This window comes from Schistocerca gregaria, chromosome 6, assembly GCF_023897955.1.
Source record: "Schistocerca gregaria isolate iqSchGreg1 chromosome 6, iqSchGreg1.2, whole genome shotgun sequence".
NCBI lineage: Eukaryota > Metazoa > Arthropoda > Insecta > Orthoptera > Acrididae > Schistocerca > Schistocerca gregaria.
The window spans coordinates 42782712-42809459 of record NC_064925.1 but is presented as its reverse complement, the minus strand read 5'-3'; the positions used below and the strand labels follow the sequence as shown (position 1 = coordinate 42809459).

Below are 26748 nucleotides of genomic sequence, written 5' to 3'. Positions count from 1 at the left end.
GAGGCGGGGTACATCGAGTATTGGGATGCGATGGGCGCCCACAATCTCAGCATGTGACGCTGGAAATACAGCCGGGAGACTTATACCCGAACTTCCAACACTAATCACCGCATCAGAGGAGGGATATAGGGCTTCACAGCAGAGCAGTAGACATCACCCTGACTTTCTCGGGCAACTTATCACCCTCGAAGGCCAAGATGAAGGCACCAGTGGCGACCTGATTATCCTTCGGACCCTGACGGGCACGCCGGACGAGATTTTTACCTTGCAGCTATAAATTGGCGAACAGCTCATCGTCTGACTGTTAAACAAGGTCCCTGTGAAATATCTTACCCTCGACCATATCTGAACTCTTATGGGGCGCGATTGTAACAGAAACCTCCCCCAACTTGCCACACTCAAGTAATGCCTGTGACTGGGCAGAGGATGCTGTTTTTATGAAAACTGATCCACAGGGCATTTTGTACAAGTCCACCTCCCCAAACTTTTGCTCCAAATGCTCCACAAAAAATTGAGGCTTCATAGGCATGAAAGATTCCCCATCAGCTCTCGAACATACAAGGTACCGTAGCGAATACGATCTGCTGCCATCCTTAGCCTGACGTTCCTCCCATGGTGTGGCCAGGGAGGGGAACGATTTGGGGTCTTACTTCTGTGCGTTGAATTGAGCTTGGGATCGCTTAGAGACTGCTAGTGTTTGACGAGTTACAGATGATGTATGGTTCATCACGTGTCATCCACCCTGATGCCACCCACTCTGACCAGGGGCCCCTCCCCATGGGCGCGACCCAGCAGCAGCTAAGGTCACCTGGCAGAATGATCATTGCTGGGAGTCCCGATGCCCCAGGGGGATGGGCATCTACCCCTTGGCGTACGTCGGGAGTTAATGGTGCAGGCATCAGCAGAGCGATCCCTGTGTTGTCAGGGGATACAGCCCCACCACAACGGACTGGCTACCGTGCTGGATATGAGGTGCAGAGAAGTCCTTGGTCATTGACGCAGAAATAGACACTGCATAGTGTACGATGGGAAACGCACTCCTTTTAGTCGGCTCATACTACAGGGAAGAATACCTCAGGCCTATTCTAACCCCTGGACCCGCAGGGGGCCTATTCTTTATGAATGTGTGGGCACTAATCGCAGTTTGTCATGATGCCCTATTTCGTTAGGATTATTTATTACTAAAGGCTCAGATTTGTGGTAACAGTTGACACATCGTGGACACTCGTGAACTAATAGATGGTTGCCTGGTGGTTGCGGTTAAAGGAAAAAACTGGTCCCTGTGGATACGATGGATAAAGTTCACACCCTGCTCTCAAATTTGGAGAATAGCTCATCTAAGGGGGTCGACTCTATGAAGAGTGCTTCGAACCAGGTTTAGACGTTTATGTGGAGTGAGTCACCAGATCATCCAGTTTGTGACAAGCAAGGAACGTCCATGACTGGGTGGGGGATGCTGTTTCAATTTGAAGTGACCCATTCATTTTTTAGGTGTCTCCAACTTTCCCTTTATATTGTTTTCATAGATTTTAGGCTGTATGGCCAAAAAGAATCTTCCTCTGTCCTTGCACAATACAGGTATTTGTGGGAGTATGCCTCTACTTTTCTGTTACCATGATGTTCCTGCGACGAAGTCAGGAAAGATAACATTTTGAGGTTGTACCTCTGCATTGCACTAGATCTTTCCTTGTGAAGTAAGTATTGAAGACATATGACCACCAGCATGAGTGAGCTTCATATGCAAGCCAGAGAAACAGCTCAGAGCAAAAGGGCTCAGGCGAGTAGAACATTGGCAACAAGCTACAGTTTACGAACAGCACACAGTACAGCCTTAGAAGTGTCATCAGAGCTTGCTCTTCTACCACAGTGTGTACCATTTAGTGGTGATCACAACATGTTGCCAAAGTTTTGCTCATCAGTTTTGCTTATTTCTTCTAATGACTGCATTACAGATCCTTCAAGTCTTTTCTTCTGAGATTGGACACACTGGTGATCTTAGGTTACATGTGCCTTTTATGACATGGTAATTACCAATGTTTACATAACCACTCATTTACCACATTGGCTGAATTACATTTAAAATTTGTTTTTCAAATTTAGTCTTAATCACACCACGTATGTTTCAAGAACGTAGGTGACCGGTTTCGGTCATATCACATGACCATTAACAGACCTGCAATTTAGAAAGTAATGGAAACTTTACTAGATTTACAATAAAATAAGACAAAATGCTTATGAGGATAAAATACAACAAGACGTGTTATACCCAAGGCACCTTCGAAGATGGTAGGTGGAGCACTCTTCTCAGCTGCTGTGATGTGAAGTGGTACCAGCAAGTGACGAGCATACGCTAAAGTGCAAAGATGCTCCGTCTACCTCTTCTCCCTCCACCTCACATCAACCAGTCAGTATAATAATGGGGTCACATAATCGTCAAACCGTAAAAAAAACAAAGTACAATAATAACAAAAATAGTTATCTATAATATCTCTTCACAACCATGGAATTACTTAAATGTTGTATAAAATATCAAAAGCTTGAAAATAACTGTACAGATGACGTATAGTCAGTGTGTCCTCTATGGGACAAGGTAGTATTACCACAATGGTTTCAAAATCAACGATGTTGTGTAGGTCTTTGGCATTGTGGCATATCGATATGTGAGTTACGACTCGACTGCAAATATACATCTACGTTATATTCAGTCTGTCTCATTAAAATCTCATAAAACTGATTAAAAATGGAGTCATTTTGTAATACTGCTAGTTGGAAGTTTAAAACTAAATATTTACGTACTGTTCTAAGGTACAATTCTGCCATGGATGGAACTGGGTCCTATGATTTTCTGAACAAAGGAGTACGTGTGTTCATAGAACTTCGTGCAATAGATCAATGTTTTTCACAAAAATCTAACTTCATTGAGAATCACTGACAGTTCATCTCTTATAATGGGCATATATCTATCTCCCCCAAAATATTTAATAATAAGCCTTTATTAGCGTAATGAAGGACTTGCAAATTCTGTTGTACCGTCCCTTCAGCAAGCTTATTAAAAATTGTGTGTTGGCCAGAGTGATTTTGCTCGAGCAGTACCTGATGTATGTACTTTATATCATGTAGTAAAGCTCCGGTCTGTTTGGCCAATGTATAATTTTCTACAATCACCACATTGGATCTTGTAAACCTCTGATCTGAGAAATCTATCGTTACCATTACCTACGGTATGCCTTAATTTATTTCGCAAAGTATTCTTAGTTCCAAATACCATTGTTATTCAGAATTCTTAAACAGATTATTGATCTGATATGTTCCCCATGTAGGTCATTTTTGTGTATCTATGAGCTCCTATTAGTGGTGTACTTAGTGATTGTCGCATTTTATTAAACATAATGTCAACTTGACGTACTGTGTGATCGAAAAGTAAGTATGAAAACTGTATAAATCATGGAATAATGTAGACAGAGGTACAAATTGACACGTTGGAGTTACATGGGGTTTTATTAGAACCAAAAAAAAACAAAAATTCAAAAATGTTCTACAGATGGCGCTTTATCTGATCTGAATAGCAATAACTTCATAACAAATTAAGACAAAGCAAAGATTATGTTCTTTACAGGGAATGCTCAATATGTCCATCATTCCTCAAGAATAGCTATAGTCGAGGAATAATATTGTTATCAGCACTGTAAAGCATGTCCGGAGTTATGGTGAGGTATTGGCGTCGGATGTTTTCTTTCACCATCCCTAAAAATGTCGGTCGATCACGATACACTTGCGACTTCAGGTAACCCCAAAGGCAATAATCGCATGGACTGAGCTCTGGGGACCTGGGAGGCCAAGCATGACTAAAGTGTCGGCTGAGCACACGGTCATCACCAAACGCCGCGCGCGAGAGATCTTTCACGCGTCAGGCAATGTGGTTGGTTCTAATAAAACACCATGTCATTCCAAGCGTGTGTGTCAATTTTTATCTCCTCGCTCTACAATATTCCGTGATTTATTAAGTTTTCAAATTTATACTGGCTTTTTGGTCACCCAGTATATCAAAAGAATTAGTCTTCGCAATCAGTTTTAGAATAGTTGTTTGTTTTAATTTCATTTTCTTCAAGACGGATCATTGACTTAAAAAATCTTTTTTATTTTTCAAGATGACATGACCTAGCATTCATGATAACTTCAGTAGGTTTAAATTTTCTGTAAATGGCGAAGCAATAGCAATGTTTGCCATTGTTATTGGCTATAGCGAGATCCAAATAGTTAATGTTTTTGATTTTCATTTGAACTGTAAATTTTAGTTTTAGATGTACAGAATTCAATTTTGTAGTAAACCTTTAAAAATAATTTTAATCACTGATCCAAAAACGTTTATTAAAATTGAATTACATTTTACATAGCACTGTGGGACATTTGATTTGCTAGTGAATCATGTGTGAATAGTATGCATTTTTCCATTCGTCTGATGTAATGGTTTGTAAGTACCAAATTATTTTCAAGTCCACAGGCACAGTGCCTATATTTTGCGTTATTTTCGTCTGTGTATAGTGGATAGGTGCCTAATGAGACACTTGTAAACCCATTTGAAAGACCTAAAGGTAAGTGCTATTGTATTTTTTATGATGGTAATAAGATCTTTTATTTAATTTTATCATACAATTATCGTATTTGCAGTAATCTCTCAGAGTAGTTATTAAATCATCACAAAAAGGCATTTCGTAGAAATGAGATCAAGGTTTCCTAATATGAGACAGTAATAACATCTTGCTTTATTTTATTACATAATGACATATGGATATACAATTTTTACATGTTCATTCATTTCTGCTATCCTTCACTCATTTCACACTACTTAAGTTTATATTTACGACATCTGGGGCAAACAAAATTGTCTTCTGCGACACCGCAATCTTCATGAGCCCAGCGATAACATTTCGTGCATTGTGCCCCTTTCTCCCCGTGTTTTCCTTCAGAAAGGCGCCCAGTACAGAACACACTGCGTCATCGTCATCACTGCTGCCTGAATCCCCACTGTCATCGAGATGGACATCGGATGCCGAGTCACTAGACGATTCTTCTGCTTTAGGTCTACAATTTGAAGATTTTCCACTCTTCTCCCCAAATAACATTCTCTCTGCTTTCTCAGCTTCAGCCTCTGATTTCTTCTGTTTAGATTCTTGCAGTTGCTTCAAATAAGGAGTTGAAGTTAGTGACTCAGTAGTGCACGAACGCTATGTTTGGTTTTGCGACGTGTGGGAGAGGTCTGATGTCTGCAGGGCTGACAGCTTTACCATCGCCATCAGTAGTTTCATTTTCGATTCTGGCATCTCTTCCTTTAAGAGCGTTAGCACGGCGATGAATTGAAAATTCATGTTCCCTAAAGGTGTTTCTGTTGCATGGGATGAGACCTGTTTTTCTGAAGGCATTCACAGACGCTTCCATTGTTGCTGCTCGGTTGTAAGGTGCCCTAAATAACTGATATTAATAATGCGGTGATAACACGACCTGGGTTACTTGCCAACCACGTTTTTATCTCTTGGGCATAGGTTTTCAAAGGCCCCATAAATCAGACGTGAAGTGGCTGCATTTTATGCTTTTAGTGAGGTGGCAAACATACAATATTAACATTGTTTTAAAGTGTTTTATCTAAGACATCGAGATTCTTTGTGGGGAATAACGCCAATCAAAAATCAAAATGACAGGGTCATTTGAAGATGGCTTTACATGACTCACAAAATGACCTAACCACTGAGTGAAAACGTGAGTGTCCAGCCATTTGGATGACAAGCTGATATTGATCCTGCAGGTGCACCGTCCATCAAGTTCCAGAAAACATTCCAATTTCTGATCATGAGACTAGTCAAAGTAATCCCTCTTTATAATAATTTAATCTATTTAAAATAAACGGAGTTGCCAAAATTTTACTACAAGGAATGATGAAATATTGTTCTCATGATAGTATTGCGTAAATTACATATAAAAAATAGTGAGAACGATTCCCCGAATAAGCGATAGGTATCGTAATATGCGACACTGTCGAGCATTTGGATCCCCACACTATCTCATATAAGGAATTTCGTCATCTTACACAAAGAATCACGCACTTACTAACAATGTTCGTTGGAAAATGAACCTAATTGCCAACAATTATAGGTAATACCATTACAAATAACAAAAGTACAGTTATATTCACTCACCTTTAAGCTGAAATATTGTCTCAACGGCGATGTCGCAAAAACTCCAAACAAGAAACTTTGTACCAGCCTCCACGTACTGTGTCCGGCTCAAATATGGCGTCCTACTAGCTGTGTGGTCGCCTGGCACGCAGTAGGCGTGTTTACGAAACTCTCCACCAGAGTGCAATCCCTAACATGTTTGGATGTCTCATATTAAGGAACGATCGCATAATGGGCACCTCTCTTCTACTGTACATCTTGTGTGTTTTTGTTGCTTAGTCTTCCAGTGATCGGTGTAAAAATGGAAAATGGTAAGGAATGAAGCTGATTGTACAACCGATGGCTGTGGCTGTACCTTGCACCAGATATTTGACGGCGACCGCGCCGCTGTCTCCTCCGCCCACCCTCCCCCACCCCCACTCACGTGCGCGCCGGCCGCGAGTCAGACCGCGTCGCCACCCCCTGGACCCACCTGGTGGCTGGCCCGACGTCGCCGCCGCCGGTGTCTGGGGAGGCCGCCTCGGGCTGCGCGTCGGTCGGCTGCGGCGCGGGCGAGGCGAGCCTCAGCTCTCCGAGGCGGCCCCTCACGTCGCGCGTGTCCCCCGAGGACTCCTCCTGGAGCGACAAGTCGCGCGAGCTGCCGCCGTCGTCGTCGGTGCCCTCCTGGCCCTCGCTGGCCGGGCTGCAGCAGCTCTCCGGGGTGGACAGCTGCCGACCCAGCAGCGGGCGCCCGGTCTGCAGGAGGCGCTTCTTCACTGCGTCCTGCAAGGGGCTCTCCACGGCGTGGCTCCTGTGCAGAAGACCGGACCCGTCACTGCCAAAGTGGAGAATCATATCTAGGACCAGGAAACACGCAGGCTAGTCAGAAACTGTCTGAGAAGGAAGTAAGAGTGTAGGTCGTGCTGAGAGCTAAAAAAAGAATTTCCATACGTTGCGCCATTTTCAAGTTAACTAAAGTGCGCGTCATTTATGACGGCGGCCGAGTTTAGGTTCGTTCTGCGCATCTGACGTCACAAAAAACAGTCAGCCAATGAACAGAGAACGACGTTGCCAGAGATCGACTGCAGTGCAGAGCACAGACGAGTGTCTTCAGTTTTAGAAACGTTAAGTCATAAATAAAGTAATTAAACAAAAGCAATGTCTTGATAGCAGACTTTTTATAGAAAGTTTGGAAGAAGTATACCAATTGCTTCATATTCTATTAATTAATAAAGCCAAACAAGCACTAAGCCTAATTCAGTCAATAGCAAGGAAAGGTGTTCGTATCATTCTCACTAACCGCTTTTTCGCAATAAAGAACAGCGGTGATTATTTCGTATTGTACTTCGACGAAACGTGACTAATTCATAATCATACCAACAGTGTGTGTCGGTATTTTGCGTGACATTTTAAAGTCCTCTGGGAGATATATTGATTGATGAGCTGCAGTAGCGTAATGGTATGGCTGCTGAGCGAGTTCAAACCTTGTTCGGTGCTTAGATTTTCTTAATAAAGAAAATATTAAGTGTCTTCCTGAATTTTATTTGTTTGAATGTAATTTTTTGAAATTTCTAGTGGCAACTAAAATCGACTGTACAGAAAGTATACGCTATGGACTTTTACCTCTGCAAACTCTAAACAAAATTAAGTCACTTATGGGGGGAAGGTATTAGTCAAGAAGATGTGTAAAATCATTTTTGTGCCAAATAGTTTTTGTGAAATCCAATGACAGTGTCTCAAAGCAGTCTAAACATCATGTGTCTGCACAGGCGCGAAGTGCAATGATGACAAAACCGCGCACATCGCGGAAAGCGGGGCGCACGTCTCCGTCTCAGCGAAAGGGTTAATGCGACCGGGGTTATTAAACTTCATAAACTGCGCGCACCCCCTAAACGTAAGTTTGCGAACTATACTATGGCGCTGCTTCTCTTGGCGCGTACAACTGGCAACGCAGCAATCTCCCGCGTCTGGGCGGGTATGCGCGAACGGCCAAGATAAAAGAATTGAACTATAGCATCGAAGGTTGACTGGAATACTCTTTCATATTCTGAAGGTGGCAGGGCTGAAATACAAGGGGCGAAACGCTATTAATTTGTACAGAAAGCAGACAGCAGTTTGAAGAATCGAGGGGCACGAAAGCGAAGCAGTGGTTGAGAAGAGAGTGAGACAAGGTTGTATCCTCTCCCCAATGTTATTCAATCTGTATATTGAGCAAGCAGTAAAGAAAAAAGAAAAGTTCGGAGTAGGTATTAAAATCCATGGAGAAGAAATAAAAACTTTGAGGTTCGCCAGTGACATTTTAATTCTGTCAGAGATAAAGGACTTGGAAGAGCATTTGAACGGAATGGACAGTGTCTTGAAAGGAGGATATAAGATGAACATCAACAAAAGAAAAACGAGGATAATGGAACGTAGTTTAATTAAGTCGGGTGAAGTGAGACACTTAAAGTAGTAAAGGAGTTTTGCTTTTTCGGGAGTAAAATAACTGATGGTCGAAGTAGGGAGGATATAAAATGGAGAATGGCAATGGCAAGGAAAGCGTTTCTGAAGAAGAGAAATTTGTTAACATCGAGTATAGATTTAAGTGTCAGGAAGTCTTTTCTGAAAGTATTTGTAGGGAGTGTAGCCATGTATAGAAGTGAAACATGGACGATAAATAGTTTGGACAAGAAGAGAATAGAAGCTTTCGAAATGTGGTGCTACAGAAGAACGCTGAAGATTAGATGGGTAGACCACATAACTAATTGAATAGAATTGGGGAGAAGAGTTTGTGGTACAACTTGACTAGAACAAGGAATCGGTTAGTAGGACATGTTCTGAGGCATCAAGGGATCACCAATTTAGTACTGGAGGGCATCGTGGAGGGTAAAAATCGTAGACCGAGAGATGAATACACTGAGCAGCTACAGAAGTATGTAGGTTGCAGTAAATACTGGGAGATGAAGCTTGCACAGGATAGAGTAGCATGGAGAGCTCCATCAAACCAGTCTCAGGACTGAAGACCACAACAACAACATAGCATCTAAGCTACCCAGTGAGATAAGTGGTAACTGCGTGCCCTAATTCAAGCGCCATGACTATGCAATTAGTGTCCGCTCTCATAGCAACGATTTTGGCTTAATGCACTGTTAAGCCTTTTGCTTTACTGTCCTACATCCAGTTCTTCCGTCACTTGTTCCGTTTTGGGGAACGTAATCAACACTTTCACTGCTAATTACCTCTGAAATGGATGAACTTCACTTTTTCTTTATGGCTGAGCACCCCAATGGGTCTTACTAACGTTTCAGGCTGTTTCTGACCATCGTACACAACAGCTACAAAGTTTTTGCCAACGTGTAATATTTTTCTGGGAAAGTAATAAAATGGCTAGGTGTTTTCTGAACTGGCACAGGGAGACTATAAAATCACAAAATGAAAATATTTATGTAGAAAGTTACCACAGTTTGTCTGGAAACTGGCTTATCCTAAATATATTTATTATTTTAACAGTTTTAACAATGTAACATGTAATAACTGAAAAGTTAAACGTTTACTATAAATGCTTGCTAAAAGATAACTCAACCTACACTTCAATTTTCGTATAACTCAAACCTGTACATATTTTACGATTTATTTATTGCAGCAAGGGTAATGGAAATGCTATCTTTAATTCATAAGAACTACTTTTAAGCACAAACATATGAACCTCTTCATATTCCACTTTATACAAATCCTTTTGCAGTCTTCGTGAACTGCTGTATTTCAACTGATCTGAGATATACTTTGTCCATCTCGACATCCTTACACTACACGCGGTATTGCTTAACGTCTTCACTGTCTCATGCAGCGTTCATTACAGCTGATTGACAGAACTTAACTCCAACCTAACTCCATTGAAATGGAGACAGTAATGTCTGGGGATCTTTTAAACGTCAAATTAGATTTCTTTTAAACTCTGCCTTAAATACACTACTGGCCATCAAAATTTCTACACCAAGACGAAATGTAGATGATAAACGGGTATTCATTGGACAAATTTACTAGAACTGACATGTGATTACATTTTCACGCAATTTGGGAGCAAAGATCCTGAGTAATCAGTACCCAGAACAACCACCTCTGGCCGTAATAACGCCTCTGATACGCCTGGGCATTGAGTCAAACACAGCTTGGATGGCGTCTAGAGGTACAGCTGCCCATGCAGCTTCAACACGATACCACACTTCATCGATAGTCGTGACTGGCGTATTGTGACGAGCCAGTTGCTCGGCCCCTATTGACCAGACATTTTCAATTGGTGCGAGATCTGGAGCATGTGCTGGCCAGGGCAGCATTCTAACATTTTCACATTTTATGTATCCAGAAAGGCCCGTACAGGACCTGCTACATGCGGTCGTGCATTATCCTGCTGGAATGTAGGGTTCGCAGGGATCGAATGTAGGGTAGAGCCACGGGTCGTAACACACCTGAAATGTAACGTCCACTGTTCAAAGTGACGTCAAAGCGAACAAGAGGTGACCCAGACGCGTAACCAATGGCACCCCCTTCAATCACGCCGGGATATAAGCCAGTACGGCGATGACGGATACACGCTCTTAATGCACGTTCACTGCGATGTCGCCAAACACGGATGCGACTATCATGATGCTGTAAACAGAACCTGTATTCATCCGAAGAGATGACTTGCCATTCGTGCACCCAGGTTCGTCGTTGACTACACCACCGCAGGCGCTCCTGTGTGTGATGCAGCGTCAAGGGTAACCTCAGCCATGGTCTTCGAGCTGATAGTCCATGCTGCTGCAAACGACGTCTAACTGTTCGTGCAGATGGTTGTCGTCTTGCAAACGTCCTCATCTGTTGACTCAGGGATCGAGACGTGGCTGCACGATCCGTTACAGCCATGCGGATAAGATGCCTGTCATCTTGACTGCTAGTGATACGAGGCTGTTGGGATCGAGCATAGCGTTCCGTATTGCCCTCCTGAACCCACCGATTCCATATTCTGCTGACAGTCGTTGGACCTCGACCAACGCAAGCAGCAATGTCACGATACGATAAACCACAGTCGCTTTAGGCTACAATCCGACCTTTATCAAAGTCGGGAACGTGATGGTACGCATTTGGCCTCCTTGCACGAGGCATCACGAGGACGTTTCACCAGGCAACGCCGGTCAAATGCTGTTTGTGTATGAAAAATCGGTTGGAAACTTTCCTCATGTGAGCACGTAGGTGTCGCCAGCGGCGCCAACCTTGTGTGAATCCTCTGAAAAACTAATCATTTGCATATCCCAGTATCTTCTTCCTGTCAGTTAAGTTTCACGTCTGTAGCACGTCATCTTCGTGGTGTAGCAATTTTAATGGCCAGTAGTTTACAAGCAGCGTTCTATTAAAAGTCTAGGCCGAGTATTCAGTGAGATGAATTTCATACCCTGCCTGATTGTTGGCATTCGATACATTGCTTACACATTCCATAAAATGTCAGATTTCAGTTTCTCGGTAACAGTGTGGCACACAAAATGAAAAATATTTTGTGCGTAGCACACCACCTATATTAATTGTTCTCAATGTTTGTTATGTCAAATTGCGATGTAGCTTAATTACATGAAGTCGAAAAATTTGGATGGAATTTTTTCTGGACGTCTGAGAACCGAAACTACATCTGTCATTGTGGCACACTACAGAAGCAGCATGACACTTCAGTTTGTACACTGAATGTAATTTCTGAAGTTAATGTTTTTTTTAATGGGAAACTGCGGACTTTACTGAAAGTACTTCATATGTTCTCTCTCAGTTACAGTGCCTGAGAAAGTGGACCAGCCATGAAACATGCTCTGACGTCGGTGGAAATTCTTGCACACCTGGAGGTGGTGTGTATAGTACGTGCGCTATTAGAGCTGCAGTTCTACGACAGGCAGGGCTCCTAACACAGTGCACTGTTTACTCGTGTTTACCAGCTGAGGTATGGTGTATGTAAGAAAAATGAATAGCTGCTTATGGTGACTGATCACTGGAAGACACAGCTGCTCCTTTTCAGTGGGGGAAGGGGGGAGGCGAAGTTGACAAAGATGTCTCATAGGGGTATCCATTTGGCCAGTTGCTCGAATCTTGCAATATCCAGATCTGTGGGCATGCAGATAACACCAGTCCAGAGTTTTACTGCTTTTGAATGTGACGACAGGTGTGCTCTTATTCAAGGTTCCATTCCACCATATCTCACTACCAAGAGCACAGATAACCTCTCCACATTACCACCTGCCATTGACTACAGAGTAATGTAGCACTGTGTTCAGCGATGAATTGCTGTTCTTTATGTCCACGCGCTTCCAGCACTTCCGCTTAACCTGAAGCTGACGAAGGGGAGGTAGCCGAGGCAATTGGGTGTCGAAAATCAGTCCTAAGAATCCGTGTCTCAATTAGCGTGAGTGGATCGTCATGAAGGTAATGTTATGATTCTGGATGAAGGCACGACGCTGACGAAAGTGCATAACACGACTTCGCGGCTGAAAACTGGGAACTGTGGGTTAGAGCCCATGATGGGCTTTGTTGATGGCTCCCTGTAGGGGCCGCTCAACAACAATACCTGTGGAGCAGTACGAAATTCAGAAGTCCTCTGCATACAGATAGGGTGAGATGGACTGCCCTACACCTGCTGCTAGACCGTTAATGGCCACTAAAAATAGAGACACGGTAGGTACGGAGCGATAGGAAATCCTGGATAAAAATCGGGAGCGGGCCTTTGAGACCCCACCCGTATAATGCGCCAAGGATATGGTGTCGCCAGGTGTTATACACTATGCATGGATCAAAAAACAGCAACAAGGAGTTGGAGTCTGGAAAAGGCTTTCAGCATTGTAGCGCGTCAGCAATCTTAAGCATCGAAATAATTATGAAAAATACGCCTCGATTGCACAACCTACCTGGTGTTTACCTAGGCTTCAGCGTGGGTAACCACGCCACCTTCAAAACAAATATAAAACAGCTAAATAGGCATGGTCAAAGGCGAAAACACCTACAGCGGCAAGACACCCATGAATTTTTTTTTTACAAATACACGGTACATGTGTGTGCTGCCTTGCCCAACTAGAGACCATCGCACGTTAGTTGGCGTGAGGCAGCACGCACAGGGTTGAGATAAGTAATATTACTGACTTGGTACATATGTACAGTGTATTTGTAAAAAAAAGTTCTTGGGGGTCTTGCCGCTGTAGGTGTTGATTTTAGTCTTTGACTATGCCTATTTAGGCTAGCTGTTTTATATTTGTTCTGAAGAAGGCGTTGTTACCCACGATGAAACCTAGGTAAACACCAGGTAGTTTGTGCAATCGAGGCGGATTTTTCTTAATTATCTGGAAAAGGCTGTTCAGATGACAGACTCGAGGGACACAAGATTATCTGTGGTAGAGCGACCCTGGTGGAAGCCACCCTGACATGGGGCCAGTAGGCCACGTGACTCCAGGACCCAGCCAACCGTGAATACAGCATACCTCCCAGCAGCTTACAAAGTACATGGGTGAGGCTGATGGGTCGATAGCTATCCACATCAAACGGGTTTTCACCGGGCTTGAGCACCGGAATGATGGTGCTCTCCCACCATTGCGACGGAAAGACGCCACCGCACCAGATCTGGGTGAAAATGAAGAGATGTGTCTTTTGGTCAGTCCAGAGATGTTTAATCATCTGACTGTTCATCCCATATGGCCCAGTAGCTGTGTCAGGGTTATGTGCAAGATCGCTGAGGGGGCTCCCACTCAGCAAATGGGGCGTTCTAGAATTCACTGTGACGTGCAGAGAACGAGAGGACTTTCCATCCGCCATTTGAGGGTGCAAAACCCTGGGGGGGGGGGGGGGGGGGAGGAGGAGGAGAGGTTTCTGACGCAGAAGCTAGAGCATAGTACTCACCAAAGTGCTCGGCAATCGCGTTTGCGCCGGGACATATCACAGCATTGATGGTAACGCCAGCGACACCTGTTGGGGGTCTGGTACACCAATAAAGAAGTCTTCTATTTTACAGACTTGGGAAGGAGACGTATGGCACCGAATGGTCGTTACGGACTGTTACGGTCGTTACAGCACTCCTGTTCCCGTCATTTTATGAACTGGCGTACATGGTCACGTAGCCGCTGAAAGGCCATCATATGCTCTAGGGAATAGTGTCGCTTATGTCGCTGTAGTGATTGCCGACGCTCATTATTTGCCGTGGGGACTTCCGGCAACCACAAGGGACTGTCTTTCGCTGGGGGCACCCTAAAGAGCGAGGAATCTCATTTTTTGCAGCAGAAACATTTTTGGTAGTCATCTGCTCAACCATCACATCGATGTTACCATGTGGTGGAGTCAACAGGGCATCAGAGGGGAAGTTTCGAAGTACGCCTTGTTTAAATCCCATCTGGGCAGGCGACTATGGGCATGACGCTGGGGCAGTGACAGGAAGATGGGGAAGTGGTCACTACCACACAGGTCGTTATGTGGTCTCCAGTGGATAAATGGGAAAAGTCCTGGGCTGCAGATGGGTAGATCAATGGCCAATTAACTACCATGTGCTGCACTGAAATGTGTGGCAGCCCCAGTATTTAAGAGGCAGAGGTAGAACAGAGTATAGTTTAGACATCTGTGCCTCTCTCAGTAAGCACAGTGTCACCCCACCAGGGGGTTATGGGTGTTAAAACCTCCCAGAAGTAACAAACGTTTAGGGAGTTGATCAATCAGTGCAGATAATACGTTCAGGGGTACTGCACTATCTGTAGAAAGGTATATATTGCAGTTATTTTCCCCATCTTTTGTATTCTGACAACCAGCTTCAAGAGGGGGCTTGAAGGGCCACAGTTTCACCACAGAGCGAGTTTAGGACATGAACTCCATCCAACACTACACTATAACAGCCGCTACGGTTCATGCAATATCCCTTGTAGCTCAGGAAGGCAGGAACCAAGTTTCCTGGAGGGAAATGCAGAAAGCAAGTGTAAAACTTAAGAGTTAACGTAGCTCAGCCAGGCGGTGGAAGAAACCGCCGCGATTCCACTGGAGGATGATGACAGACTGGGAAGGCATGGAACATTGATCGAGGCAGTTTAAGCTTCAAGGTCACCTGGTGCCACCGATCTATTGCCTGAGCAGTCTATATCCATTGTGTCTGAGAATCCAGCGAGATCCAGGACCTCAACAGACGCCAGAATCTCCATATCCTCAGACACACAGCTTGTAGGTAACGGTGGTGTGGGTGCCATCACAAGTTCTTTGTTATTAGTCGTTTTCGATTTCTTGCGCTGTTACTTTGGTTTCCCTGGCTGGGAGGACTTCACTGATTCAATGTCCAGGACTGAGGACGACCAGTTGCTTTTGGGCTCTTCAGCCACTGGCTGATATCTTTGCCACCAACAAAGTGGGAAGGGAGTGACCCCAGGGACCCCTTCCTAGCAAGAGGAGCCGAAACATTACTCTTCTCTGGCTCAGAAGTGGGGTCTGAAGTCCTGAATGGTTGGGGTGTTGCTCCCGAAGTAGGTGGTGTGGGAGCAACAGGGAGGGAAGTGCCCCTACCGTCAAGGGGCAGGTTAGTCTCCCAGTTCTGAGATGCGACAGGAATCCGAGGAACTGATTGGCGGCAACTGTTCTTGTAGCGGCGGGGTATGAGGTCACAGCCACAGGATGTAGGTGCTCGAATTTCCTCTTAGCCTCAGTGTAAGTCTGTCCAGGTTCTAAATTCCATGATTTTCTTCTTTCTGTAAAATCCTGCAGTCTGGAAAGCAAGGTGAATGACGAAGTTAAAATCTTCTGGGTTACTAGGTCTCGTCATGTTTCTTCTAAAATCCACGTTTCGACCCCTCTGCTGGCTTCTTCCTGAGGATCTTCTTGTGTCCAATACTGCTAGAACACTGTCAGACGAGTGACGCGTCCGCTTATAAACGGGGAGTTTTCAGGCGTTCGTACTGGAGGAGTGATAGTACTGGTTAAGATTCATATGGCTACCATTGGTGGGCCAGTCTTTGGCTAATATTCCCGCTCTGATGCAGGAGGGGCGTTACTAGCTGATCTGTGGATACCAATGGTGGCCCATCCTCATTGGACAGAAAGGCACGATTCTACACTTATGCTGAAGAAGTGTTTTTGGTTGAAATTCCTGCTACCGCTATTGGTTGGTCGTTATCATTGGCTAGTTTCGAAACGGACAGAGCAAGAGGGGGAATGTTTACCGAAAATATTACTGTCCGCCGAGGTGACTCGCAGCGCGTTGTTTATGCCGCTCACACCGCGGCCGCGTATTTACTTCCTTGATGGCGGGGAGAAAAAACATGACGCGGCCTAATAACCCAGAAGATTTTAACTTCAGTGACAACGGCCACGAAAGTCGGTAGACTTCCATAAGACGCTTGTATGGGCAAGCGGTTTATACCACCATCTTCACAGAAGAGGTAAATTACTGAGCGATTTGGCCTTTCTATCCCGGTGCCGTGGTAATGATGTTATTCCCAGAATCGTTGGAATTGGGCATCATGTGCAGACAGTGAAAGCCAGGAGAATCTTCTGAAGGGCCAGCCAAGCACTTCTCCGTGAAAGAATCCAGAAAATCTGTTTTAATTGATATGCATTTTTCACCGGCGCCAACTCTCTCACCCCAGGACTGGGATAAAGTGGAATAACTTTTGATCATTCAACAAGGTTTTCGGATTTCAGTGCTATGAAGCAAAAAGTGAAGTTCGAGACGTTAGAGGTTAAAGTTCAGAAGGAAGACGGTACTGTGGATCAGAAGTGAGTAGTGGTGAATCTTTCATCGCAAGTACTCGATGGAGCAGCTGTTTCAGTTCTGGGCAAAGGTCTGAATTTCCGAACTACACCGAAGAGAATATCTGCTGAAGAAATCCTAAGTGCCGTCGAAGCATACTTGTTTCGTCTTCAGAAGGTGCAGGCCGAAGACGACGTGTCTAGAGTTCTACGGAAATCGAAACCTCCGAAAAGCAATACATTGGCGCAGGAGAGGATATCATTTGTATAAATCATAAGAAACGAATTCATCGTTTTAACAAAATCGGATAATGGGCATGTTACTGTTTTTGACGCTGTGAATACTTACAGGAAGATGGAACAACTACTAGCTGATCCTGCGTATCTCAAGTTAAAAAATCGATCTGACGAAAAGAATCGTTCGGAAAGTGAGAAACCTGATAGATTCTTGGTAATAGAGCTGTCCAGTCTGGAATCGAACACCTCGAATACCTGTCTCACTCACAGTGTATGGACATAGTATCTGTTCCTTTGAGGCCTATAGTCAGTGGGATATACTCGCCGAATTATCTGGTAAACAGACATCTAGGTGGTAAAACAAATACTTTTATAGAAGGTCAAACATTTTTTAGAAATTGTACGTACTCTGAAGATATCTGCGGGTGACATTCTTGTTAGCTTCGATGTGACGTCATTTACTAACGTCCCAGCATCAGATTACAATGGAGAATGTTGCTCCAGGTATTTGTGACCTAATTGAATTATGCCTTCGTTCGAGCTATTTTAAATACAATGGTGAATTCTATGAACAGTCTGACGGCCTTGCTATGGGCTCATCCATTTCGCCAGTTGCAGCTGATGTTTTTATGGAACATTTTGAGTAACAGGCTTTAAGTAGTGCTCCTTTGATGCCGCCTTGCTAGCTTCGCTATGTGGACGATACATTTGTTACATGGCCTCACGGCGAAGGAGAACATGCGTTCCACAATTTCTCAAATGGGATTCATCCAAAAATCAAATTTACCTTGGAGGTTGAGAGTGAGGTCGGTCTCCCGTTGCTAGATGTGTTAGTATACATAAGATCTGTTAACACTAGGTAACAGTGTACAGAAAGCCGACTAACACAAACAGGTATTTAGATGCCACTTCGCACCACCACCCAGCCCAGAAGCAAGCAGTACTCAGTCTTCAAGTGCCTTCCCTATCAGCGATGACGACAACTCTGAATCGCAGTTGAACTTTTTAATGACACTGAAGGCAAATGGGTATGATAGTTATTCAATTGACAGGGCTTTTAGGTTGAATATTTATACCGCTAGTAAGAATGACGAGGAACCGGCTTCTCACTCCGTCAGGTTACCGTTCGTTTCTGGGGTCACTCACCGCAGAATTTTTAAAGAAAAATGGTATTCATAATTTTTTTTAGTCAAAACAAAGAATCTTTCCGATGAAAAACGGATGCACTTGATTGCCTCCACAATGAAGGCGTCTATCAAGTAACATGTGGCTGCGGCAAAGTATATATAGGCGAAAAGGGAAGAACTGTCGAACGCATTAAGGAACACGAACAGCCCATGCGGTACATATAAACTGCGGCTCTGACATCGATTTTAATAACTTACGTGTACTGGCTAAGTAAACATTTATAGAAGAAAGATCCGAGAAGCGGTTGAAATTTCTAAGAAGGCATCTAAATTCAATAGAGGGGACGGCTATAGGCTTCCGACATCGTACGTCCAGCTATCAAGGAAGTCAATACGTGGCCGTGGTGTGTGAGTAGGAAACAACGCGCTGCAAGTCACCTCGGCGGACAATTATATTTTGGGTAAACATTCCCCCTCTTGATCTGTCCGTTTCGAATCTGGCCAATGATGACCAGCCAATAGCGGTAGCAGGAATTTCAACCAATAACCATTCTCCAGAAGAAGTGTGGAATAGTGTCTTTCTGCCCAATGACGATGGGCCGCCAATGGCATCCACAGGAGATGAGTTAACAACGCCCCTCCTGCATCAGAGCGGGAATATTAGCCTATGACTATGGCTCACCAATGGTAGCCATATGTATTTTAACCAATACTATCACTTCTCCAGCACGAACGCATGGGAACTCTTTTATAAGAGGACGACACGACACTTGTCTGACAGTGTTCTAGCAATAGTGGACACCAGGAGATCTAAGATTCCAGCAGAGTGGTCGAAACGTCGATCGTTTTAGAAGAAACATGACGTGGCCTAATAACCCAGAAGATTGTAACTTCAGTGACAACGGTCACGAAAGCCTACAGACGTACATAAGGTGAATGATGCTCTCCGCAGTTGACACAGATGGGAGGCGGGGCACAACGAGTCTTGGGATGTGATTGACGTCAACAATCTCTACAGGTGGTGACAAAGTACAGCAATAAGAGATATGGCCAAACTTTCAGCACTAAGCACCACATTGGGGGAGGGATACATGGCTTGACGTCACAGCGGTAGACCATCACCTTAACTTTTTCTGCCAATTTATCACCTTCTAAGGCGAAGATGAAGGCACCGGTGGAAACCTCGTTATCCCTCGGACCCCGATGGACGCACCAGACAAAATGAACACCTCGTCCTTTAAATTGGTGTGCAGCTCGTCGTCAGACTGCAAAAGAAGGTCCCTGTGGAATGTAATACCATGGACCATATTTAAGCTCTTATGAGGAGTGATTGTAACAGACATCACTAACTTGGCACAAGCGAGTAATGCCTGTGACTGGGCAGAGGATGCTGTTTCTATCAAAATAAACCCAGAGCGCATTCTGTTCAAGCCCTCTGCCTCCCCAAACCTTTTCTCCTAATGCTCCACAAAAAACTCTGGCTTCATGTACATGAAAGATTCGCCATCAACTCCCGTACATACGAGGTACTGGGGTGAATAAGCTTCACTGCCATCCATAGGCTGGCGTTCCTCCCATGGTGCGGCCAGGGAGTAGAAAGATTGGGGGTCATATTTCTTATCATCGAAGTTGGTCTCTGCCTGCTTAGAGACGGCTGGTTGTGGAGCACCAGCAAAAGATGACATACTGCTACTCATGGCGTGTCATCCGCCCTGATGCCACCCACTCTGACCAGGGGCTCTACCACGGGCGCCACCCAGCTGCAGCAAAGGCCACCTGGCAGGATGGCCACTGCCGGAAATCTTCATACCTGGGGTCACAGGCATCTCCTCCTCGGCATACGTGGGGAGTTAACGGCACAGGCATCAGCAGAGCGATCCCTGTGTTGTCAGGGGGCTACAACGAACAGGGTAGATGACGGCCCCACCACAACGGACTGTCTACTGTGCAGGAAATGAGGTGCAAACAAGTCCAGTCATCGTCTGCGCAGAAAGCAACACTGCACAGTGCATGGTGGAAAACGCACCCAGGAAGGTGTCCTCGCCCAAGAGATGGAGAATGGGCAGGACCGCAATGCTGCGACGAAAGTGGGCTGAAGATCTCAATGCACGATTGACACGATGCACCACGTAAGGCGCCCTTCCACAATTGGCTCGCTCTTCGGGAAAATTTTGAAAATGTAGGCCAAACCCTGCAGGGGAACAGAACATAAAGGCCTAAACGTGAGACACTCCTTTTAGTCGCCTCTTACGACACGCACTAATACCTTAGTTCTATACTAGCCCACGGACCCGCAGAGGGTTAAAGAGAGTGATTATCTGAAATACAGAGTGACCAAGTACGGGGTGGCACACGAAATGTGTTACCAATTGTTTCACAATTTACGACGCACATTAGATACCCCGCCGAGATCTCTACAGTAGTACCAGCAGAGCTTAGAAAAACAAATGAGTTACGAAATTACGTGTAATTCACGATACTGCCGCTAGGAAACTAGTAAGCAGCAATGGCTGAAAATTGAAGACTGACAACAACGATGGTCAATTGTGTTCCTTTTTCATGAAACGAAAAGCCTTCTTGTGATTCAGAGGCGTTTTCGACAACAATAACACACAATGGGTCCCTTGCAAGAGGGCCATCCACAAGTTGTTCGATAAATTTGTGCCGGAAGGAACAGTATTTGAAGCAAAGCGACCTCGGCCTAAGCCTGTTTGTTCGCCGGAGAACAAGCGGTACGAGTTTCTGTACAGAGAAGTCCCGGGAAATCGTGTAGAAAGGCTGCAGTGCAACTGGGAATATCCAGACGCTCCGTTCAACGCATTCTTAAAAGTGATCTCCATATACACCCATACAAGATGACCTGTGCACAGAAGCTCACTGAAGAACACAAGCAGCAGATACTGTTTGCTCAGTGGGCAGAGAATAGGAAAGAAACTCAACGCTTGGTTTTCAGACGAGGCGCATTTTCATTTAGACGGTGTAGTTAAAATGTACGCTTTTGGGCCACTGAAAACCCACAAGTGCTTCATGAACGACAACATTATGCTCTGTGGATTACATCTTGGGCAGCAATTTTCAGTCACGGATTTATTGGACCCTTTTTCATTGAAGAAACTAAACAGCGAGCGTTATTTGAGCATGCTTCGCAGTAGCTTCATTCCACAGATTATTGCTACCGCCTTGCCCTTCAACACGCAGTGATTCATACAAGATTGAGCAAGGTCACATACTGCAAACACTGTGTTGGAGTTTTTACACGAGCATTTCGAAATGCAGATCATTTCACTCTGGTTTCCAGGTCGCTTCAATGACGGACAAAATTGGCCCCCAATAGTCCAGACCTCAATCCGTGTGACTTACTTTGGGGGTACCTAAAGGAAGAAATTTTCCCGAAACGTCCACGTGATTTAATGGAGCTCAGAAGACATTCTTCAAGCTTGCAGTGAAATTACGGAAGACATGTGTGCCGTAGGGTAATCACTAGCTTCAGTGTTCGTTTGAAAGAAGTTAGGAAACGAAATGGACATATTGAGCATGTGCTGAGTTAGAACAAGTCTCCATGGACGGCTCTTCATTGCATTATATGTTAGTTTCAGATTGTATTGACAGTTTATAATCAAAAACGAAATGATAACATTTCGTGCGGCAGCCTGTATTATCGAGGCGTCCATGGCTCCACAGTAGTGTCCGACTATTCATTGCGTCATTGCGTGTCTTGTTTTATTCGACTATGGTCCTGTCACTTGTTGCATTTAGTAAGCCTTACGTACACAGTCTGCGCTGCATCTCTAAATGTGTTTCTGTAGGTCTTGCTTAAGTACTTTATGTTTCAGTGGGAATACATCTGAGTACATCACATTAAATCCCTAATAACACACTGAACAATCAAGAAATGTTACTGATATCTGATTGCTGGCAACAATTCAACATCAATGTTTATGTATAGTTTTCTCTTGATCTAAGTAGCTTGCTTGAACTGTAAATTACTTGTCTGAACCCAAAAGAAGTATGTCAGAGGAACATCCAATGATCCTCATTTGCCCTACATTATTCTGGGCATCGTTCAAACCTATGTCAAATATATATTTTACTTCTATTGAACAAATCATTTCACAAAACATTTGAGCGATTTTTTACTTTTTATTTCGCTGTTTTATCCTGAAAGGATGATGCCACAGACTTACTTTGGCTTCAAGCGTCTTCTGTTTTCGCCACATCGTAAATTCAGTAATTTATGTGGAGTCTTCTCTCTGACTTGTCCGAAAGACCAGAGACGAGACGTATTTAATTAAGGCGACGATGGCCAATGAGCTCTTCAGAGCTGACACACACCATCCTGTATTACGGTAATCGTTGAAATGCCGCGAGTAATGAAAATAATGGGCAAGAAGCACTGCATTAGCAGTGTGTGAGTAAGTTGGGACGCTGGGTGTGACGGGAGGCGTGCTGCGTTAGTCCGCGCAGCAAACGTGAAAGCCGTGTTTGGACGTAGTCTGTCACCGCATCTGGGCAGTAGGCCGGAGGGAGTGGTTCGAATCCTGGTCTGCCGCAAGTTTCCAACGTTTCATACTGATGCCGGCTCGCAGCAATGGTAATTTCTTTGCGTCAGTAATCCATTTGAAGGGAGCCTCTTTGACAAATATCTCACCAATTAATCTTTATGTGAAAAGTAGCTAGGCCATGAAGAGAAAGTAAGAATTCATTTACATAGCAGCAGCACCTGTTAAAATTTTTGATTTTCTGCTGACCTGAGTTGTTTGTTGATTTCCCTAATTAATTAATTAAGTAAGTATTTGTTAGCAAAAGTAGCCCTCGCGGTGGTCAACCTGATACAGCGTCTATCCACTTTTCACCCACCGTTTGGCTCAAAATTTGGAAAAGAACTATTTCCGTAATTTAGAGTGGAGTGAAAGGGCTCCATATAACATTTAACGAAAGTGTTTCTAGTATTGATCGTAGTACAAAATACATTTCCTTTGCATGTTGCATTCATAAGAAGCAACGTTTCCACGTCTAACAGTTTATGAAATATAAGTGATTTGGGCGCCACCGTATCTAGTGCGCAGGGTCTAAATTTAGTGCGGAGATCTGTCCTACCAAGAACAGTCCAAAATGTCGAGACTTTAAATAGAATATTGGCTACATTTCATACCTAATAATGAATGATATAAATTTTAACTGCACGCCAAGGCTATGCACTGCGCTTTTACGCCAGCAAACGCAACTTAGAGCGATCATTTATTTATTTTCGTGCAGAGCAGTGATGTCAAGTAATGGAAAGAAATTCAGTTCTATGTACAGTGACGGTATCAAGCTGCAGGACGGGAATGAATCAAGTTGTCACCAACAGTTTTCTGAAAATCAGCCAGTAAGTATTTCATAGTCGGCGCATCCACTCCAGCAACTCGCCTACAAGACTTCACTGTCGCTGTGATCAGCACTGACAAGATTCAGTCAAGTTCAAATTCAAACGTCGCCATTTTTTAGCGGAAGGTGAGCAGCGCTCCAGATGTCGCCAACCTGGGACACTTCCGTAGCTGTACCTGCGGTCGTGTTCCGTGTAGCTGCCGCAAGCGCTCTGTTTGTCGCTCGTGTATAACGTGGCCTTGGCAGCGGGCCATTTATGGGCCATTAATCTGCGTTGGTAACCCGTGAACGAGCACAGGGGGCACGTCTGTGGGACACATCCGATTTTTCTGTTAAATCTCGACGAGCAGAGTGGGTATAGGTATGCTGGTGATTTTGAGTTCCATCCTGGGGGAGTCTTTTGTATTTCTTTGCTTTATGACGCAAAAAAATAGGGTCATACGTGCCCTGGTCAAAACCATGAACACGAAAAGAGGAGTTTAACAAATAATCGTCATTCCCAACGGACAGAATAGGAGACAGCTAAAAACAAGCACGTGGATGTACAATACTAAAAATCAAATGACCTTCGCCATATTGCTTGGGCGGATAGAAAGTAAAAGGCGATCGACAGCACACGCCTCATTTGCTAAAACAGCTGATAAATCAGACGGCAAGCCCAAGATGGAACGTAAATTGTTAAAAAAAGGGGCATTCCAGCACGAAGGGGGAGAATTTGGGCTCAATGTGTACAAATTGGTGCGGTAGCGCCACTTAGGAAATGACAATGGCTAAAAAGGCACTGACTACTACCACTACTCCGCTCTATACTCCTTTGAGAGCCTTGACCTGCATCAGAACGTCCTGACATTCTATCCGCTCCATGACTCTCCATCCTCTGACACCCAGTTTTTTCCATCTCTTCAATTCCGTCCTTTCATGTCTTTAAGGGACGTCCCTTCCGTCCTCTGCCTCCAGCCTTTCCATCAAAGATCTTCCATGTTTTGTCTGCCTCCATTCTGACCATGTGTCCTGCGCATCGCAGTCTTATTTTAATGATAGTGACAATGTCAGGTTCTTGAAAAAGTTTTAATTATCCTTTCGTATGGATGCATCAACCTCCTTGATCGTATAGTGGGCCGTATATTTTACGCAGAACCCCTCTCCCAAATGCTAAAGATCCTTTCCCTATTTGCAGTCTTGGTCTATGTCTCGTCACCATACATAACTGGCCTATCACGAAAATCTAAAACCATTTACAAAACAGAAGTGAGCTAAGGATGGCTAGTGCGGCACGTAGCGTCTGTTGCCTGCTACTATTCTAGCTTTCACAGAGATAAATAACATCAGCAGCGAGGTGGTAGTCGCTCAGAGGTACTTTAAGTCTCATGCTTTCGGATTCCTTGTCGCCTATCCTGAGATTTGGTAGGTTTCCCTGGTTGGTCATTGCCATGTAATGGTCTTCACGACCTTGACTAACAGGCCAATTTCCCTTGCACCTCTCTCAAGTTGATAGGCATTGGCCAGCATAGCTGTGTTTCGTGCGAGTATCTGCGACTATCTGCATAGGGCAGGTACTGCAGTGAACGATTAAAAATGGTTCCTCCTCTATCTGACTACTTTTTCTACGCAGAGGTTGAATAGCAGTGAGGAGATAGTCATCTTGCCTCAGTCCCTTTTTCACTTCCTTTTCTCTAGAGATTTCACCCTGTATTTTTACTTTGCAGTTGCTTTCACTGAGGGTCATCGTAAGTTTAACAAGCTTACTGGGTGTTCCTGCCTCTTCCATCACATTTGGCAATGTCACTCTTGAGACACTATCATAGGCTTGTTGAAAATCGATGTACAGCTGATGTACGTTTATTTGATGTTCATAAAGAATTTTCAAGTAGTATGCGTAATGTGAATATTTGGTCAATTGTTGATATATTTCTTCTAAATCCACTCTAATACTCTCTAATTCTCTCTTCCACATAGGGAGTAAGTGGCCGAGTCAGGATCCTGGAGAACACATATATACAGTGTTTAGCAGGGATATTCCTTGATAATTCTGGCAATTTATCTGCTTTTGATGTATGGGACAGTTTTCCACTCCATTGGCATGCTCTCCTCCTGCTACATGTTCAGTATTAGTTTATGTATTTCTTTCCACAATGTTTTCCACAATATTTGAGAAGATCCGCCTGTATCTTACCTCCAGGTGTCCTATTATTTTTTAATGTCTTAAGGGCTTTTATCACTTCCTCAAGTATGGGTTCTGGTCCATAACTTATTTCCACCAGTTCCTCTTCTAATCCTACTTCTGGGCTCAGTAACTCTTGGAATGAATACTGACCATCTGTCGAGTATTTTATTAATCTCCCCTATCAAATCCCCTTTATTTCTGCATATATTTCTTTTGGCTTGAAACCCAGCCTGTCCTTTAATCTTTTGGTACCTTTCACGTACTTGCTTCTCCTAGCTGTTCAATTTCTCCCAATTTTTTTTCTTTTCTAGTACTAATCTTACTGCAGACACTCTTAGCAACACGACGTTTCTCATTATATTAGTTTGGATTTTCTCTAGTTCTGAAAATTTCATTCGTGTTATGTTCCTTACTGAAAGTGTACAATACGCAGCCGAGTTAAAATAATCTCCTTCCGACAGGAGGGCCGAAAGAAGGTCGTCCAAGGCGCTGGGAGATGCTTAAAAAGCCGAAGATTATTCCCGTGAAGGGACACCACCACCTGACGGAAGTTTACGCAGAAGTCCTCGGAGGGAATATAGGTACCCGCGGGCTGAGGTATGAGGACTGCAGCCATGGCAGCAGCGTCAGCAGCCTCGTTTCCTGGCAGACCGACATCAGGAATCCACAGAAACATGACATTGGCTCCACCAAGAGTGAGCAAGTGACAGTTTTCCTGGATCCGCTGCACTAAGGGATGAGCAGCATACAGAGGACAGACTGGAGGGCACAGAGTCAGAGCAAAGAACAATTGGAAAGGCTGCGTCGCCGGATGTACTCCGTGGCCTGATAGAAGGCGAAGAGCTCCGCTGTAAGTACTGAGCAGTTTGGCAGAAACCGATATCGAAAGACACGATTGCCAATTAAGAAGGCACTCTCGACCCCATAGCCAGTCCGGGAGGCATCAGCATAGACAAAGGTACTACCACGATGTTTCATGCGAAGGCTGTGGAACTGGAGCCTATAGACC

The 26748-nt window shown here is 44.3% G+C and overlaps 1 protein-coding gene across 1 annotated transcript in view; it reads right to left on the bottom strand.

Annotated features, from left to right (window-relative positions):
* The window catches only part of LOC126278586 (protein piccolo-like), a 122041-nt gene that overhangs the window by 29097 nt on the left and 66196 nt on the right, over nt 1-26748 (bottom strand). Inside the window, exon 6 of the mRNA XM_049978798.1 lies at nt 6643-6960. Within this exon, the coding sequence (XP_049834755.1) occupies nt 6643-6960 (318 nt within the window). The remainder of the gene's footprint in view (nt 1-6642; nt 6961-26748) is intronic.